Source organism: Lontra canadensis, unplaced genomic scaffold, assembly GCF_010015895.1.
Source record: "Lontra canadensis isolate GAN:19392208 unplaced genomic scaffold, GSC_riverotter_1.0 scaffold849, whole genome shotgun sequence".
Taxonomy (NCBI): domain Eukaryota; kingdom Metazoa; phylum Chordata; class Mammalia; order Carnivora; family Mustelidae; genus Lontra; species Lontra canadensis.
In genome coordinates this window covers 10,077-26,081 of record NW_022631833.1, presented here as the reverse complement: position 1 = coordinate 26,081, position 16,005 = coordinate 10,077, and the positions used below count along the sequence as shown (strand labels likewise).

Genomic DNA, 16,005 nt, shown 5'->3' with positions numbered 1-16,005 from the left:
GGCTTGGGGATGGTCCAGGTCTGCAGGAAGAACTCCTTCTGCTGGGGGCCTGTGTCTCTGGCCTGGCTCCCGGAATCCCCACTTACCTCCTCGTTCACTCCGATCCCATCCTCCTCTTACCCCTCTCTTCATGTCCTTCCCCATCTGTTGGATCTTTGTGTTCTGCTCATTGAAGTCCTTTCTGTCCTCTGTCATGTGTTCTGACAGTACTCACCACACCTCCGCTAGGGACCAGCAGAACTTAGTTTTCAGGGAATTGTGCCTTCCCCTGGGCAGGGGTGGGTACTCATGCTATCTAGAGGGGGCCCTGGGCCCACCCTGGGAGCTGGTGGCCTTTCTCCCAGGTGCCTTGTGGAAATCCTGCGGACATTTGAGCGGGCTCATCAGGTGACCTAGAGCCAAAGCCCAAAGATCGCTGCCCTGATGAAGCAAGACAGCACCAGGTGTGTGGAAACATGTTAGGAGTGGGGAGGTGGCGTGGGTGGGATACTGTCCTGAGAACAGCAGAGACTCTACAGGACTCCTTAACACGGTGAGGGGAGCAGGTCTGCGTGGTGGAGGGTGAGGTAACCTTTCTGTTGGTTCGCACCTGTGCTTGGCCATGTGCATCTTTCTCTGATCCCTGATCTTTTCTCACTGCCATGTCTCCTCTCGTGTCCTGACCTCTGGCCCGTGCTCAGCCTGGAGAAAAAAGGCCACGTGTACCTGGTTGGCTGGCAGACCCTGGGCATCATGGCCATCATGGATGGAGTGGAGTGTATCCACACCTTTGGTGCCGGTGGGACCTCAGTCCAGACTTTCTTCCTGGCTCCTCCTGAATGCAAACCGATTTCCTACCCCCATCCCCAGCCCATGGGGGTTCCTCATTCTAGTCCAGACTGTCCTATTTGAATAGGCATTTCAGTCAAATGCTCCTTGCTTTGAACCCCTACTCAGGCCTTGGTCCCTCAACTCCCAGCCCCGCTTAGGTGTGGCCTCCCATGTGTGTGACACCTCACCCTACACCCCACTTGGCACTTTCCTCCAAGACCCATGAATGTTCCCCCAAGCCTAGAATCTTTCTTTCGTATAAAGCCCATCACTCCTTTCTCCCTGTCCTTAAACCTTCCAGACTACTGAGATGTCCGCGGCTTTCTCATTGGTGATCACAGTGATATGTTTAACCAGAGGACTGAGCTCCTCAACCAGGTGGGAGGATGACGGGACATGGGGGAGGTTGTGAAGGTGACTGTTGTGCAGAGAGTATTCTTTTTTTTTTTTTTTTTTAAAGATTTTATTTATTTATTTGACAGACAGAGATCACAAGTAGGCAGAGAGGCAGGCAGAGAGAGAGGAAGGGAAGCAGGCTCCCTGTCGAGCAGAGAGCCCGATGCGGGACTCGATCCCAGGACCCTGAGATCATGACCTGAGCCGAAGGCAGCGGCCTAACCCACTGAGCCACCCAGGCGCCCCAGAGAGTATTCTTTTACTCATTCATTCATTATGCACCTATCACGTGCCAAGTACTATTCCAGGGATAGGGGATATAGTAGGGAATGTTAACCTGTGATCTTTTGAAAAAGATATGTGTTTTTAAAGAAAATTATAGTTATAGTAGCAATATTTTTATTGTAAACACTTTAGAAAATACAGAAATCAAAAGGAGAAAAGCATCCATAATAACCTTCTTCCAGGGGCGCCTGGGTGGCTCAGTGGGCTCACTGAGCCCCAGTGTTCTCAGGAGACTAGAGGATCTAAGGGATCCCTTATATTACTTAAATTTGACCTTGACTGTGCCAAGGAAAAGAATAAATCTCAAATACAAATGCTTTTTTTTTACTGTTATGAAAACAAAACACCCGGTTTCCCATTTTTAAAACATATCCTTAGAATGGGGTGCCTGGGTGGCTCAGTGGGTTAAAGCCTCTGCATTTGGCTCGGGTCATGATCTCAGGGTCCTGGGATCGAGTCCGCAGGGAGCCCGCTTCCTCCTCTCCCTCTCTGCCTGCCTCTCTGCCTACTTGTGATCTCTCTGTCAAGTAAATAAATAAAATCTGTTTTAAAAAAAACCACAACACAAAAAAACCCAACCTTCTTCCAAAAAACCACTTACACAAATTTTGGAGAATGTCCCTCTAGGCTTTTTTATGCGTATGTAAGTATGTAAATATATTTATACAAAAATAGGATCATCTTTGCCATGCTGTTTTTAACTTGCTTCTCTTCACTGAAAATTATGAACACCTTTCTGTACAAATATATCCATATCATCATTTTAAAAAAGATTTTTATTTATGTATTTGAGAGAGAGAATGAATGGGGAAGGGGAAGAGGGGCAGAGGGAGAAGTGGACTCCCTGCTGAGGGCTGAGCCCAATGCAGGGGCTGGATCCCAGGACCTGACGTCATGACCTGAGCTGAAGTCAGACACTAAGGTAACTGAGCCACGGGTGCCCCTAATTCAAATTCCTTTGATGACTATGGAGATTGGCTGCTTAAAGATATATATTGGCTATTATTTTTTTTTCTTTATTGTGGTACTTCTTCATGCCTTCTGGGCATATGCCCCCATTCTTTTGGGCATATTTAATTTTTTCTTACTAATTTATAAGAGGGAGTGTATATAGCAAGGACAGTAGCCTTTTTTTTATTCCTGTTCTATGTTTTCCTCTAGTTTATGACTATTTTTTATTTTTCCATTTTTGATGGAGAGATATTTTCTTTACATTTTTACATAGTCACATCAATCAGTCTTTTTTTGGTGTGTATAGCTTCTGTCTTTTGTTTGGTTCTGGTTTCTATCTTTCCAAATATATTGCGATTGTTTGAAATAAAGAGGCTTCCATTAGTAAGTCTTTAGTTGCAGAAATATCGTTGATGTAAACTCCTCTCACACTTTTATTTTGAAAAATTTTCCACCCTACAGAAAAATTGCCAGAACAGTGAACACCCATACAATTCTCCCTAGATTCACCAATCTTTTTTTTTTTTAAGATTTTATTTATGTTTTTTACAGAGAAAAACAGCACATAAGCAGGGGTAGTGGCAGGCAGAGGGAGAGGAAGAAGGAGAAGCAGGCTTCCCACTGAGCAGGGTACCTGACATGGGGCTTGCTCCCAGGATCCCGGGATTGAGACCTGGGCTGAAGGCAGATGCCCAACTGACTGAGCCACCCAGGTGCCCCTAAATTCACCAGTCTTTAACATTTTGCCACATCTGCTTCATCCATCTTTTCCTCTGAATTATTTGAAAGATACTTGGAGATAAGATGACATTTGACACAAATTACGTGTCCCCTAAGAACAAGGACATTTGTCTACATAACCACAATATAATTTTCACACTCAGGAAAAAAGACCATGAGTACGATTATTGAATATGCAGACTGTATTCAAATTTACCCAATTATCTCTGCATTATTTTTATTTCCAGGTCCAGGATCCAATCAGAGATAATGGGTAGCACTTAGTTGTTAAGTCTCCTTAGTTTTCTTTACTCTAGATGAATTTTTTAAGTGTTTTCTGTGTCTTTTATGACATTGATAGTACAGGAGTCTGACCAATTATTTTCCAGAATGTGCTTCACCTTGGATTTGCCCAGTTGTTTCTTCATTATATTCAGATGAAGTGTTTTGGCAGGAGTGCCGCAGAGATGAGGCTCATAGATGAGTGTATCACATCGGGAGATGCCTAATGTCAGTTCATTCCTTTACTGGTGATGTTATGTTTTATCACTTACTCAAAGTAGTGTCAGATTTCTTTTCTTTTTCTTTTTTAAGCTTTTATTTATTTATTTGAGAGAGGCAGAGAGAGAATATGCGTGGCAGGGGAGGGGCAGTAGGAGAGGGACACACAGACTCCCCACTGAGCAGGGAACCCAATGTGGGACTTGATCGCAGGAGCCCAAGATCATGACCTGAGCTGAAGGCAGAAGCTTAACCAACTGAGCCACCCAGGCGCCCTGGTTGGGTCAGATTTCTTTGCATCCTGTTCCTTAGTGATCTTTCACCCAATGGTTTTAGCATCCACAGATCATTCTTGATCAAATTAATTTATAACTATGGTGGTTTTTAAATGGTGATTTTTCTTTCTGTCTACATTTACTAGTTGGGATTCTTCTGTAAAGAAAATCTCTCCCTTCTCTCCCCATCCCATCTACATTTATTTAGACTCAGTGTGGAGTCATGAATTTTTTGTTGTTAAATGTGATTTAACCCATTCCTGTCATTACTGATTTTAATACTCAAAATGAGAGCTTATTCAAGCTGGCCCCTTTGTCATTGTGGCATAGTCACATTAGTGTTGGAACACTCTTGCTGTGTTTCTTTTTGGAAAAAGAAAAAAAAGCACCTTTTCTCTAATGCAGAAGAGTAGTGTATGATAGTCTTTTGTACCTTGCGTTTTTTTCTTTTCTTTTTTTTTTAAGATTTTATTTATTTATTTGAGAGAGAGACAGTGAGAGAGAGCATGAGCGAGGAGAAGGTCAGAGAGAGAAGCAGACTCCCCGTGGAGCTGGGATCCCGATGCAGGACTCGATCCCGGGACTCCAGGATCATGACCTGAGCCGAAGGCAGTCGTCCAACCAACTGAGCCACCCAGGTGTCCCCCTTGCGTTTTTTTCTTAACAAGATATCTTAGAAATCACTCCACTTCAGTTTCTAACTCTGTTAATTATTACTTACCTGTGTGTGTGTATATAGATGTGTGTCTGTACACTAGTGGCCCCAGCCATCTATGTAGGAGAACAGAAATGTTGTCCCAGGTTCACCTTGTGCTTTCTTAGTTCCAGTCCTGGCTGGGATCTGTAATTTTCAAGGAGTGCTGGTGGTTGTCCTTGGGGATGGGTACAGCAGTCCTGCCTTCTCATTGTTGTGCTTTCCACAGCTTCATTTACCCTAATCTACTGGTACTCCAGAAACAGATGAACCCCTTACAGATTGACAAAAGGTCGGTAGTAGTCTAACCCTATGTCACGATGCCTACGTCATTCCCGTCCCTCCATGTCATGGAGCAGCCATTGTATCATCTCATATCCTCACCAGAAGGCAAAGGATGAATACAGTACAATAAGATATTTTGTGAGAGAGACCCCAGTCACATAACTTTTATCATAGTATGCTGTTATAATTGTTCTATTTTATTATTGGTGGTGTTCATCTCTTACTGTGCCTAATGCATGAACTAATCTTTATTGTTGGAATGTACGTATAGGAAAAAATGGTATGTGTATGGCTCCGTACTGTGTGCAGTAGCAGGCATCTACAGGGGGTCTGGAACTTATCCCCTGGGGTAAGTGGGGGCTGCCATATTTAGAAACCTAGGTGCTAGGTACGCTCACTGCTACTGCTGACTTTGCCTCTAAGCAAAATTCTTTGGTAGAAAGAACAAGGAAATACAAGGACACCTAGGTGGCACAGTCGGTTAAATGTTGGACTCTTGATTTTGGTTCAGGTTATGACCTCAGGGTCATGAGATTGAGCCCCACATCTGGTTCCAAGTTCAGCGTAGAGTCTGCTTGAGATCCTTTCTCTCCCTCTGTCCCTCTCCCTGCTTGCATGTACATGTGTGTGCTCTCTCTTTCTCCTCTGTCTCAAAAAAGAATGAACGAACGAATGAACAAGGAAATACAGTTGATCTTGAACAACATGGGGTTAGAAGCATTGGCAACCCACAAGGTTGAAAATCCCCGTATAATGTTTGACTCCCCCAGACTTAATAGCGTACTCTAGACCAGAAGCCTTCCCAATAACATAAACACTCAATTAACACATATTTTTTAAGTTATATGTATTATATGCTGTATCCTTACAATAAAATAAGCTAGAGAAAAGAAAACGTTAAGAAAATAATTCAGAGGGGTGCCTGGGTGGTTCATTTGTCAAGCATCTGTCTTCTGCTCAGGTCATGATTCCGGGGTCCTGGGATCAAGCCCCGCATTGGCTCCCTGCTCTGCGGGAAGCCTGCTTCTCCCTCTCCCACTCCCCCTGCTGTGTTCCCTCTCTTGCTGTGTCTCTGTCTGTCATATAAATAAATAAAATCTTAAAGAAAAGAAAACCGTACAGAAAATTCATTTATAGTACACCACCCTGTATTTTTTTTTTAAATCTGCATATAAGTGGACCTGTGTAGTTCAAACCTTTGTTGTCCAAGGGTCAACTGTATATGTTTTTTTCACATAAGTAGATATATATATATGTATATATACATACATACATATTTATGAATTTATATATGTTCTCCTACCTGTTTTCCCTTAATGAGAATGTTGATTCCCAATATCGTCAATTTATTTGTCTATTTCCTTAGTCCTACAATAAATAACCATTTTGAAATTGCTAACCTGATACCACTACCATCAACAAACTTACCAAGAAACAGTAAAGATTTCTTTGCAGTTCTTTTTGTCTCTGACCATATACCACAAAAGACACATAAAGTGTTCAAAAATTGCTAGGATTAGGGTGCCTGGGTGGTTTAGTGGGTTAAAGCCTCTGCCTTCGGCTTGGGTCATGATCCCAGGGTCCTGGGATCGAGCCCCAAATCCGGGCTCTCTGCTCAGCAGGGAGCTTGCTTCCCCCTCTCTCTCTCCCTGCCTCTCTGCCTACTTGTGACCTCTCTGTCAAATACATAAATAAAATCTTTAAAAAAAAAAGTCACTAGGATTAAATTTTTTCCTCTCTCTGTAGTTATGTTATCAATATGATATATAGTGAGTTTCATTTCCTTTATTTTTATTTATTTTTTTTTTCATTTTAGAGGGTTTGGTTTTTTTTAGGATTTTATTTATTTATTTGTCAGAGAGAGAGAGACAGGGAGAGCACAAGCAGGGGGAGCGGCAGGCAGAGGGAGAAGTGGACTACTCGCTGAGCAGGGAGCCCAATTGCAGGACTTGATCCCAGGACCTTGGGATCATAACCTGAGCCAAAGGCAGACACTTAACCAACTGAGCCACCCAGGTGTCCCTGAGTTTTTTGTTTTCGATATCACTTTATCTTTTGAATATGTAAAACATAACGTGGTTTAAAGTCAAACTGTAGAATAAAGAGATGTCCCATCCCCTTCACTCTTCCTTCCACTTGTTTCCACTCATCCCTGCAGGTAAATAATTTTATTAGTTACTGACTTGCCTTCCTATGTTTCTTTTTGCAAAAAAAGCATATTTGTTTGTACTTTGCAATTTTTTCTTTTACAAGAGGCACTGTGCTATGTATATTCTTTTGTGCTTCAATGAGATATCCTGAAAATAACTCCACTTGGGTTTATAAAACCCTTCCTCATTTATTTTTTACATTTGTGTAGTAAATTGTACATGTGCAAGAATGATTGGGGCAGTCTCTGATGTAGGGCATTTGGTTGTTTCCAGTGTTTTGGTATTACCAATAATGATGCAATGAATATACGTGTGTTTCTGTAATGTAGAAATGTATCTTTGGGTAAATTCCTAGAAGAACGAGAGCTGGATGAAAGGACAAATACATACGTAATTCCATTAGATACGACAGCATTTCCCCTCAGAAGGATTGTCCTATTTTGTTTCTTGTACCAGCAATATAGGAGAACGCCTATTCCCTATAGTTCCTTAAAAAAAAAAAAAAGATTTATTTATTTATTGGAGTGGGGGAGGGCAGAGGGAGAGAGTCTTATGTGGACTCTGCACTGAGTGTGGAGCCCAGCATGGGGCTCAATCCCATGACACTGAGATCAGGACCTGAGCCAAAACCAAGAGTTAGATGCTTCACCAACTGAGCCACCGAGGCACCCCTTCCCCTTAGCCTCTTTAAAAATATTCAAAAGCTTTTGAATTTTTGCCACTCTGGTAGATGAGAAATTCTATTTCTGTGTGGTTTTCATTTCTACTTTACTTATTATGTGTTTGGTTGAGCATGGTTAAAGATCTCTAGTAAATCTTTTTCTTTGTGAACTGTGTGTTCATGTAAATACATGAAATATACTCATTTTCTAATGGTATTGGGGTCTGGATGCCCCCTTGATTTTTAGTACTTTATTTCTTGATTTTTAGTACATTATTTCTATTTAAAGATATATTTATTTGAGAGAGAGAGAGAGTGAGAGAGCACAAGCAGGGGGAGCAACATGCAGAGGGAGAGAGAGAGAGAAGCAGGCTCCCCGCTAAGCAATGACCTCGATGCTGGCCTTGATCATGACCTGAGCTGAAGGCAGAGGCTTAACGGACTGAGCCCCTGATTTTTAGTACTTTATAAATCAGGGGCATTAGTTCTTTCTTTCTGATATGCATTGTAAATATTTCATTTGGGTTTTAACCATGCAAATGTCTTTGTTTTAATTCTACTGGGGGAGAACTTATTAATCCATTTTTTGTTGAATCTGGACCGTGAGGCACAAAAAGCTCTCTGCTACCCCCAGGTTGTAAAGGGACTCCACCTGTGTTTTCTTCTAGTACATGTTTCTTCTAGTAAAAATGGTTTCTTTTTTCCTTTCCTTCTTTTTTTAACACTTCTTTTTTTAACACTTAACACTTTCCTTTCCTTCTTTTTAAACACTTAGACCTGCAATTCATTGGTTTATTCTTGTCTATGGGTTAAGGTACGAACCCAATTTAATTTTTTTCTATGTGACTATCTGATTGTCTCTCTCCATATATATATAATTTATTCAAGAGAGAGCGAGCAAGAGAGAAGGAGCTGGGGGAGGGGCAGAAGCAGGCTCCCCGTTGAGCAGGGAGCCCCATGGGGAGCTCCATCCCTGGACCCCGAGATCACGACCTGAGCTGAAGGCAGACGTTAACCAACTGAGCCCCCCAAATGCCCCACCTCAATACATTTTTAAAATTCATCTTTTCCTGAGTGATTGGAGGTGCAACCTCTATCAGATACTTAGTTCCCATGTGCGCTGGTTTATTTCTGGACTTTCTGTTCTGTCCTACCAGTCTATTGATGTGATTATGCCATTCAGTTTAAATATAGAGGCTTATTGTGGGCTTACTATTTGAAAGGTTAATGCTTCTCTCACTCTTCTTTTTAAGGATTTTTCTAGGTACAGTTGCTGCCTTTTTTCTATATGGACTTTAAAATGAATGTGTCTGGATTCAGATTATGTACACTTGAAAATATTTTTGTGTTAATGATAGTTCATGGTACAAATGGTTATTTGATGGTCAGTGACATAAATGATATAACCCAGATTTGACCGATCTCTTTCCCACAGGGCAGTCTGTGTACTGCATACTAGCTAGCTTCATTCCGATTGGTCAGATTTCTGCGTGCACTTTTTTTTTTTTTTCCAAATGAACCACAATATCTTTTTCTTGTGTTTTTTTTTTTTCAGTTTTTATCTAAATTCCTGTTAGTTAACATACAGTGTAAAGTTAGTTTCAGGTGTATAGTATCATGATTCAACACTTCCATACAACACCCGGTGTCCATCACAAGCGCACTCCTTAATCCCCATCGCCTGCTTCACCCACCCGCCCCCACCTACCTCCCCTCTGGTAACCATTGCTCTGTAGCTAACAGTCTGTTTCCTGGTTTGCCTCTCTCTCTCCCTCTCATTTTCCCCTTTGTTTGGTTTCTTAAATTCCACACACGAGTGAAATCCTATGGTGTTCCTCTTCCTCAGACTGACTTAGTTCACTTATCCTCATAGTCTCTAGCTGCATCCACATCCTTGCAAATGTTCCTATTCAGTACTCATGTCCTTGTCAATCGCTTGTTAAGTATTTTCAGTATACCCTCTGCAAGGGGTGTGTGTGACCTGCTCCTTCTAGAATGCCAGCATAAGGAGGCAGAAGTAGTGGTAGCTTGTTCCCTAGCCTGGCAAGGACCCAGTAATGAATCCCCTCAAATAGTTTTCTGGACTCTTGTTACAGTAATAGATGCAAAGTACAGTAATAGAAGGTTATACAAGGGCAAGAGATGAGGGCCAAGGACAGGTGGGCTTTCACTCACAGTACTGTGTGTTTGCACAGTGTTTTAGTATTCAGTGTGCTTTCATATACATTATCTTATTCCCACAAGGAGATGATTGTGGCCAAGTAGGAAATGCCTTCATGACAGATCAAAAGACCTGGATTTAGGTCCTGATTCTACATGTCACTATCATATAAACTTATTCAAGTGGCTTCTTTTTTTTTTTTTTTCTAAGATTTTATTTATTTGTTTGACAGAGAGAGACACAGTGAGAGAGGGAACACAAGCAGGGGAGTGGGAGAGGGAGAAGCAGGCTTCCCTTCCCGCGAAGCAGGGAGCCCGATGCAGGGCTTGATCCCAGGACCCTGGGATCATGACCTGAGCTGAAATGAAGGCAGACGCTTAACGAATGAGCCACCCAGGCGCCCCTCAAGTTACTTCTTTTTACTTTTTAAGATTGATTTATTTATTTGGGAGAGAAAGAGAGAGTACAAGCGCTGGGAGGGGCAGAGGGAGAAGGAGAGAAAGAATCTCCAGCGGGATCCCAACGCAGGGCTGGATCTCCTGACCCTGAGATCTCACCTGAGCCAAACTCAAGAGTCGGCTTACCCGACTGAGCCACCCAGGTGCCCCTCAAGTTACTTTACTTTTGACCTCTAGTTTCCACAGATGTAGAAATGGGGATAAAAAAGCCTAGTTCGTTGGGTTGTTATAGGGGTTAAATTGAACTAATTTTCAACAAATGTGTATTGATCAATAACCATGTATCAGCCATTATCAGAAAGATGGGGGCTCTGGAGCAGAGTAAGATACCACCTCTGCTCCAGGAGCCTTTGGTTTAGTGGAATGAATCCCAGGACCTTCACTCCTCCCCTGTCGGGCTCCTGGGGAGCAAAAGGAATGTTCTGATAAGTGCAAAACCCTTCTGTGCAAGGACTCAGAGAAGAGATGTGTGTCCTGGGGGGTCAAAACCACAAATGTGTGACACCAGCTGTTTTGCCGGGGACAGTCCCGGTTTACAACTACTGTCCTAACATCTAAACTCGGGGCTGGTCAAACAAATTCCATCTGTATTTAGGTCCCTGGTTTTTGATCCCTGGATTCCTGTCTGACAATAGGGCCCTATGCAGCCTGTTGCTCTCCCATCCTCTCATTTCCCAAACCCCTGTGTGTGTGGGCCCTGTTTAGAAGTTCCAGCATGAGCTAAGCACCAAGTGGGTGCTGAATACCGTGCGTACAGGGGCCCACGAGCTTCTTGGGAAGATCCTCTAAAACCACATTAGACCTGTGCATTCCCAACTCCAAGCTCTTCTGGAGGGCGCTGGCCGTGCTGCAGGTAGGCGGTGATGGGACGTGGCTGGCTGGGGCCTGGCCTCCTGCCTGGGCTGCCTCGGAGCTATGGACGTGGGTGGGGGCTAAGGGCTGACTTTCCTCCTGCTGTTGTCTTACTGGGCTCATCCTCTCCTCTAGGGAACGCATGTGCATGCTTGGGGCATGCCTGTGAGATTATAACTATCAGACAGTTCTTTCAGTCACAAGTATGGGACAGACACCTAGTTCATTCTGGTTTAAGCTAAACAAGGCACATGACTGGTTCACGTAACTGGGGTCCCAGGATAGCCAGATCCCAGTACTCTAAACAATGTACTCCAGAGAATGTCAGCCTTGAACTTTCTTCTATGTTGCTCTCCTTCTCAGGCAGCTTTTCTCCAACAGGTGGCAAACTGGGCCCCAGCAGTGCCGGCCCTGCATCCTACCAATTTAGCAACCCGGATGGAAGGAGAGTTTATCTGTGCCTGTGATTCCCATGCATGCCTGGGAGGAAGGTGGCTTGTCTTGGGTCACATGCCATCCCTGAGCTGGTCACTGTTCTCAAGGGGAAAGCAGCCCTCTGCCCAGGCCTGGCTCATGTGCTCTCCCTGTGGGATGGCACTGGAGGAAGGAGTGGGAAGTGAGTGTCAGTCAAACAGCCTGGCCTGAGAAAGGAGGGATGATAGTTTTCTGGAGGAAGGTCAAGGCGCTGGTACTAGGAGGAGGAGGAATGGCTGCTGAGCACATAGCACAACAGCTGGTCATGAAAGGAGGGTTGCTAGGTTTAGGAAATAGAAATACAGGACAAATTTGAATTTCAGATAAATAAAGGATTTTGGGGGTATAAGTGTATTTCATACAATATTTGAGGCATACTTATAGTATTTTTTTCATTATTCACTTGAAATTCCTATTCCTGGGTATCCTGTATTTTTATTTGCTAAATCTGACAACCCTGTGGAAAGGGAATCAATCCAAGAGCTTTAGTGAGGACCCAGCAGGTCCCTCATACCTTCTCAAATCAATAGAACCAACCAACCAACCAGAAAAAGAAAAGTGCATTATGCTCTTTAAGATCCTGGGGTTGGGGTGGGTAGGGGAAATCAGAAATCTGTCTGATCCAGGCCTCGCCATAGCAGAGTGGCCCATCTGAGGATTACGTGGAAGACTGAAAGCCAGACCAGAATTCGAGCTTGCCAAATCTAGATAGACCCAAGTCATCCAAAACGGCAGCAACCACCCATATGTGGCTACTGAGCCCTTGAAATGTGGCTAGTGTGTCCGAGGAGCTGAACTTGAAGTTTTGCTTAAAAACTGATGCAGGATAATTTTCTTCGTTAAATGCAAATTTATTGTTTTGGTAGAACTACATTTTACTTTTACATAGAAATTCAGTACCTGAACTGAGATGAGCTGGGATTATAAACTAGACACTGGATTTCAAAGACATGATACAAAAATATTGTAGAATATCCTACCGATAATTTTTAATATTATTTACATGTTGAAATAATATTTTAGATATATTGGATGAGATAAAACATGTTTAAAATTAATTTTCTGGGCACCTGGGTGGCTCAGTGGGTTAAAGCCTCTGCCTTCAGCTCGGGTCATGATCCCAGGGTCCTGGGATCGAGCCCCACATCGGGCTCTGTGCTCTGCAGGGAGCCTGCTTCCTCCTCTCTCTCTCTCCCTCTCTGCCTGCCTCTCTGCCTACTTGTGACCTCTGTGAAATAAATAAAAATTAAAAACAATTTTCTGGGCCCCCTTCCACACGATCACGCTGAGCTAGTACCCGCGCCTGGAATCCGGTCGCAACCCCAGCCGCGCCTGCCGCCTGCCACTGCCTCCGGACCATGGACCCCCGCAAAGTGAGCGAGCTTCGGGCTTTCGTGAAAATGTGTAAGCAGGATCCGAGCGTTCTGCACACCGAGGAAATGCGTTTCCTGCGGGAGTGGGTGGAGAGCATGGGGGGTAAAATACCACCTGCCACTCATAAAACTAAATCAGAAGACAGTATCAAGGAAGAAAAACCAGATAGTAAGAAGGTGGAGGAAAACATAAAGACAGATGAACCATCAAGTGAGGAGAGTGATCTAGAAATTGACAATGAAGGTGTGATTGAACCAGATACCGATGCCCCTCAAGAAATGGGAGATGAAAATGTAGAGATAACCGAGGAAATGATGGATCAGGCAAATGATAAAAAAGTGGCTGCCATTGATGCCCTAAATGATGGTGAACTACAGAAAGCCATTGACTTGTTCACAGATGCCATCAAACTAAATCCTCGCTTGGCCATTCTGTATGCCAAGAGAGCCAGTGTCTTCATCAAATTACAGAAGCCAAATGCTGCCATTCGAGACTGTGACAGAGCTATTGAAATAAATCCCGATTCAGCTCAGCCTTATAAGTGGCGTGGGAAAGCACATAGACTTCTGGGCCATTGGGAAGAAGCAGCACATGATCTTGCCCTTGCTTGTAAACTGGATTATGATGAAGATGCTAGTGCAATGCTGAAAGAAGTTCAACCGAGGGCCCAGAAAATTGCTGAACATCGGAGAAAATATGAGCGAAAACGTGAAGAGCGAGAGATCAAAGAAAGAATAGAAAGGGTTAAGAAGGCTCGGGAAGAACATGAGAGAGCCCAGAGGGAGGAAGAAGCCAGACGACAATCAGGAGCTCAGTATGGCTCTTTCCCAGGTGGCTTTCCTGGGGGAATGCCTGGTAATTTTCCTGGAGGAATGCCTGGAATGGCAGGGGGGATGCCTGGAATGGCAGGAATGCCTGGGCTCAATGAAATTCTTAGTGATCCGGAAGTTCTTGCAGCCATGCAGGATCCAGAAGTTATGGTGGCCTTCCAGGATGTGGCCCAGAACCCAGCGAATATGTCAAAATATCAGAGCAACCCAAAGGTTATGAATCTCATCAGTAAATTATCAGCCAAATTTGGAGGTCAAGCATAATGCCCTCATGACAAATAAAGCCCTTGCTGAAGGAAAAGCAACTTCGATCACCTAATGGATGTCGCAATAATACAAACCAGTGTACCTCCAACCTTCTCATGAAGAAAGCTGGGGTGCTGTGAAGAGAATCCCTACCCCTCTGCTCCCCATGCAACTGAAACATTCTACAATTGTTGCCATTAGGGTATTCATTCAGATAATGTTTTCCTACTAGGAACTACAAACTTTAATCACTTTTTAAACCTTAAAAATATTTAAAAACATATTAAAAGGGTGTGTTAGTCCCTAGGGAAAAAAAAAACAAAAAAAACAATTTTCTGTTTCTTTTGCATTAATTTTTGCATTAATTTTTCTGTTTCTTTTTGAATGGAGTACTAGGAAATCCTAAATTACATTTGTGGCTCGCATTATATTACTCTTGGGCAGTGCTGAGCTAGCGGAGGGGAGGGGAGGGTGACAAAAAGGAACAGCTTTGCCAACGAGCCATCGTGGCAGGGTATAAAAGAAGGATAGGGTTAAGGAGGAAACCGGAAGAGTGAGTTCAGTTTAAGATGACCAGCCTATGGGGTTGGAGGCACACTGCTGAAAGTGTGACCAGTTTGCCATTAATCCTCCAGTTTAACCCAGCCAGTCAAAGCCCACCACTAACCCTTTTTCTTCACACCTGGGGATTGTGAGTTTGGGATCACCTATGGGGACCACTTCTCTGCAACCTCTGCGGCCAGTCTTCAGGATCCCAGGCGCCTGCCTGCAACTCTCCCACTTCTTTCTCCTCCACTCTCTCCCACCACCCCCTTTGCCTTCTAGCCGGACACTGACCTTACTGCTTCTTCCACAGCGGTTCTCTGGACAGCCCAAGGCTCGATGCATCGAGACCCTCCTGTAGGTGATCCACTTCCCCCAGCCACTGTCGGATGACATTCCGGCTGCTCCCATCTCCTTCCACATGCAGCTCGCACACGAGAAGGAGCAGGTATCCTGCAGGCAGCTAGTCAATCAGCAAACATTTACTGAGTCCTCAGGACTCAGTGTATCAGGAATCTCGCTTGGTACTGGGTTTACAAAGTTAGAGACGTTCTGCCAACGAGCTCCCTGTTTCTCAGGGCATTGTGATCGTGACAAGGAGGCACAGAGGTGCGGAAAGGCTGCTGCAGGGGGGCAGAAAAGGGGTCTGTTTAGGAGGGGAGCCAGGAAAGAGGGGGAAGGGCCTCTTCCTTGAACTGGGTTTTAAAGGATGATTATGAGTTTTCTGGGTCCCGGGGAAGGCGCCTTTCTATTCTTAACCCACCACACTACAATTTCTGGTCTTGATAACTCCCTTCTGGGCTTGCATCCAACCTAGTGGCTTCTGACTCCCACACCGAATGCTCTGGCTCTTCCGGGGCTCTTCGCAGATGGCCTCACTCTCTCTGACTTTAGTTCTCTCTGCCTCTTCCGCACAGGTGATCCCGGTAGCGGGGCTGAGCCTCCTATGTCGGCGCTCCATCCCCGAGGCGCAGGCGCAGCCGGCTGCCGCTCGGTCCGTCTGTGAGTCTGTCAGGAGCGCCCTCTCTGGGCCAGGTCGAAAGCGCGGCGCCGACCCCCTGGAAGCCCCAGAGCTTACCCCGCTGTGAACTGGTATTTCTGGGCGCGTGAAGCCCATGGAGGCATGGTGGGCTCGAAGCACGGGAGCAGGAGGAGAGGCCCAGTTCCCGGGGCCACCCGCAGCCCAGGGGGGGAGAAAAGAGGCTCTGTACTTTGGTGGGGGGCGTGGTTCTTGCCCTTGACCCACTGGCATATTCTCATTTCAGAAATAAAATGAAATGCCTTGTTTTGGAAAGTGAACCTTTCGATCTCAGTAGATCAGAGTCAATAAATTAAAGGT

At 44.5% G+C, this 16,005-nt stretch overlaps 1 protein-coding gene and 1 pseudogene across 1 annotated transcript; both read left to right on the top strand.

Moving 5' to 3' along the window:
• The first annotated feature begins 187 nt into the window (after positions 1-187).
• Positions 188-15,754, top strand: LOC116863287 (annotated as a pseudogene).
• On the top strand, positions 12,944-14,379 carry LOC116863286 (hsc70-interacting protein). Its single transcript, XM_032850786.1, has one exon. It carries the CDS (start codon positions 13,032-13,034, stop codon positions 14,139-14,141), a length of 1,110 nt encoding a protein of 369 aa, XP_032706677.1. The 5' UTR covers positions 12,944-13,031; the 3' UTR covers positions 14,142-14,379.
• Positions 15,755-16,005: the final 251 nt, after the last annotated feature.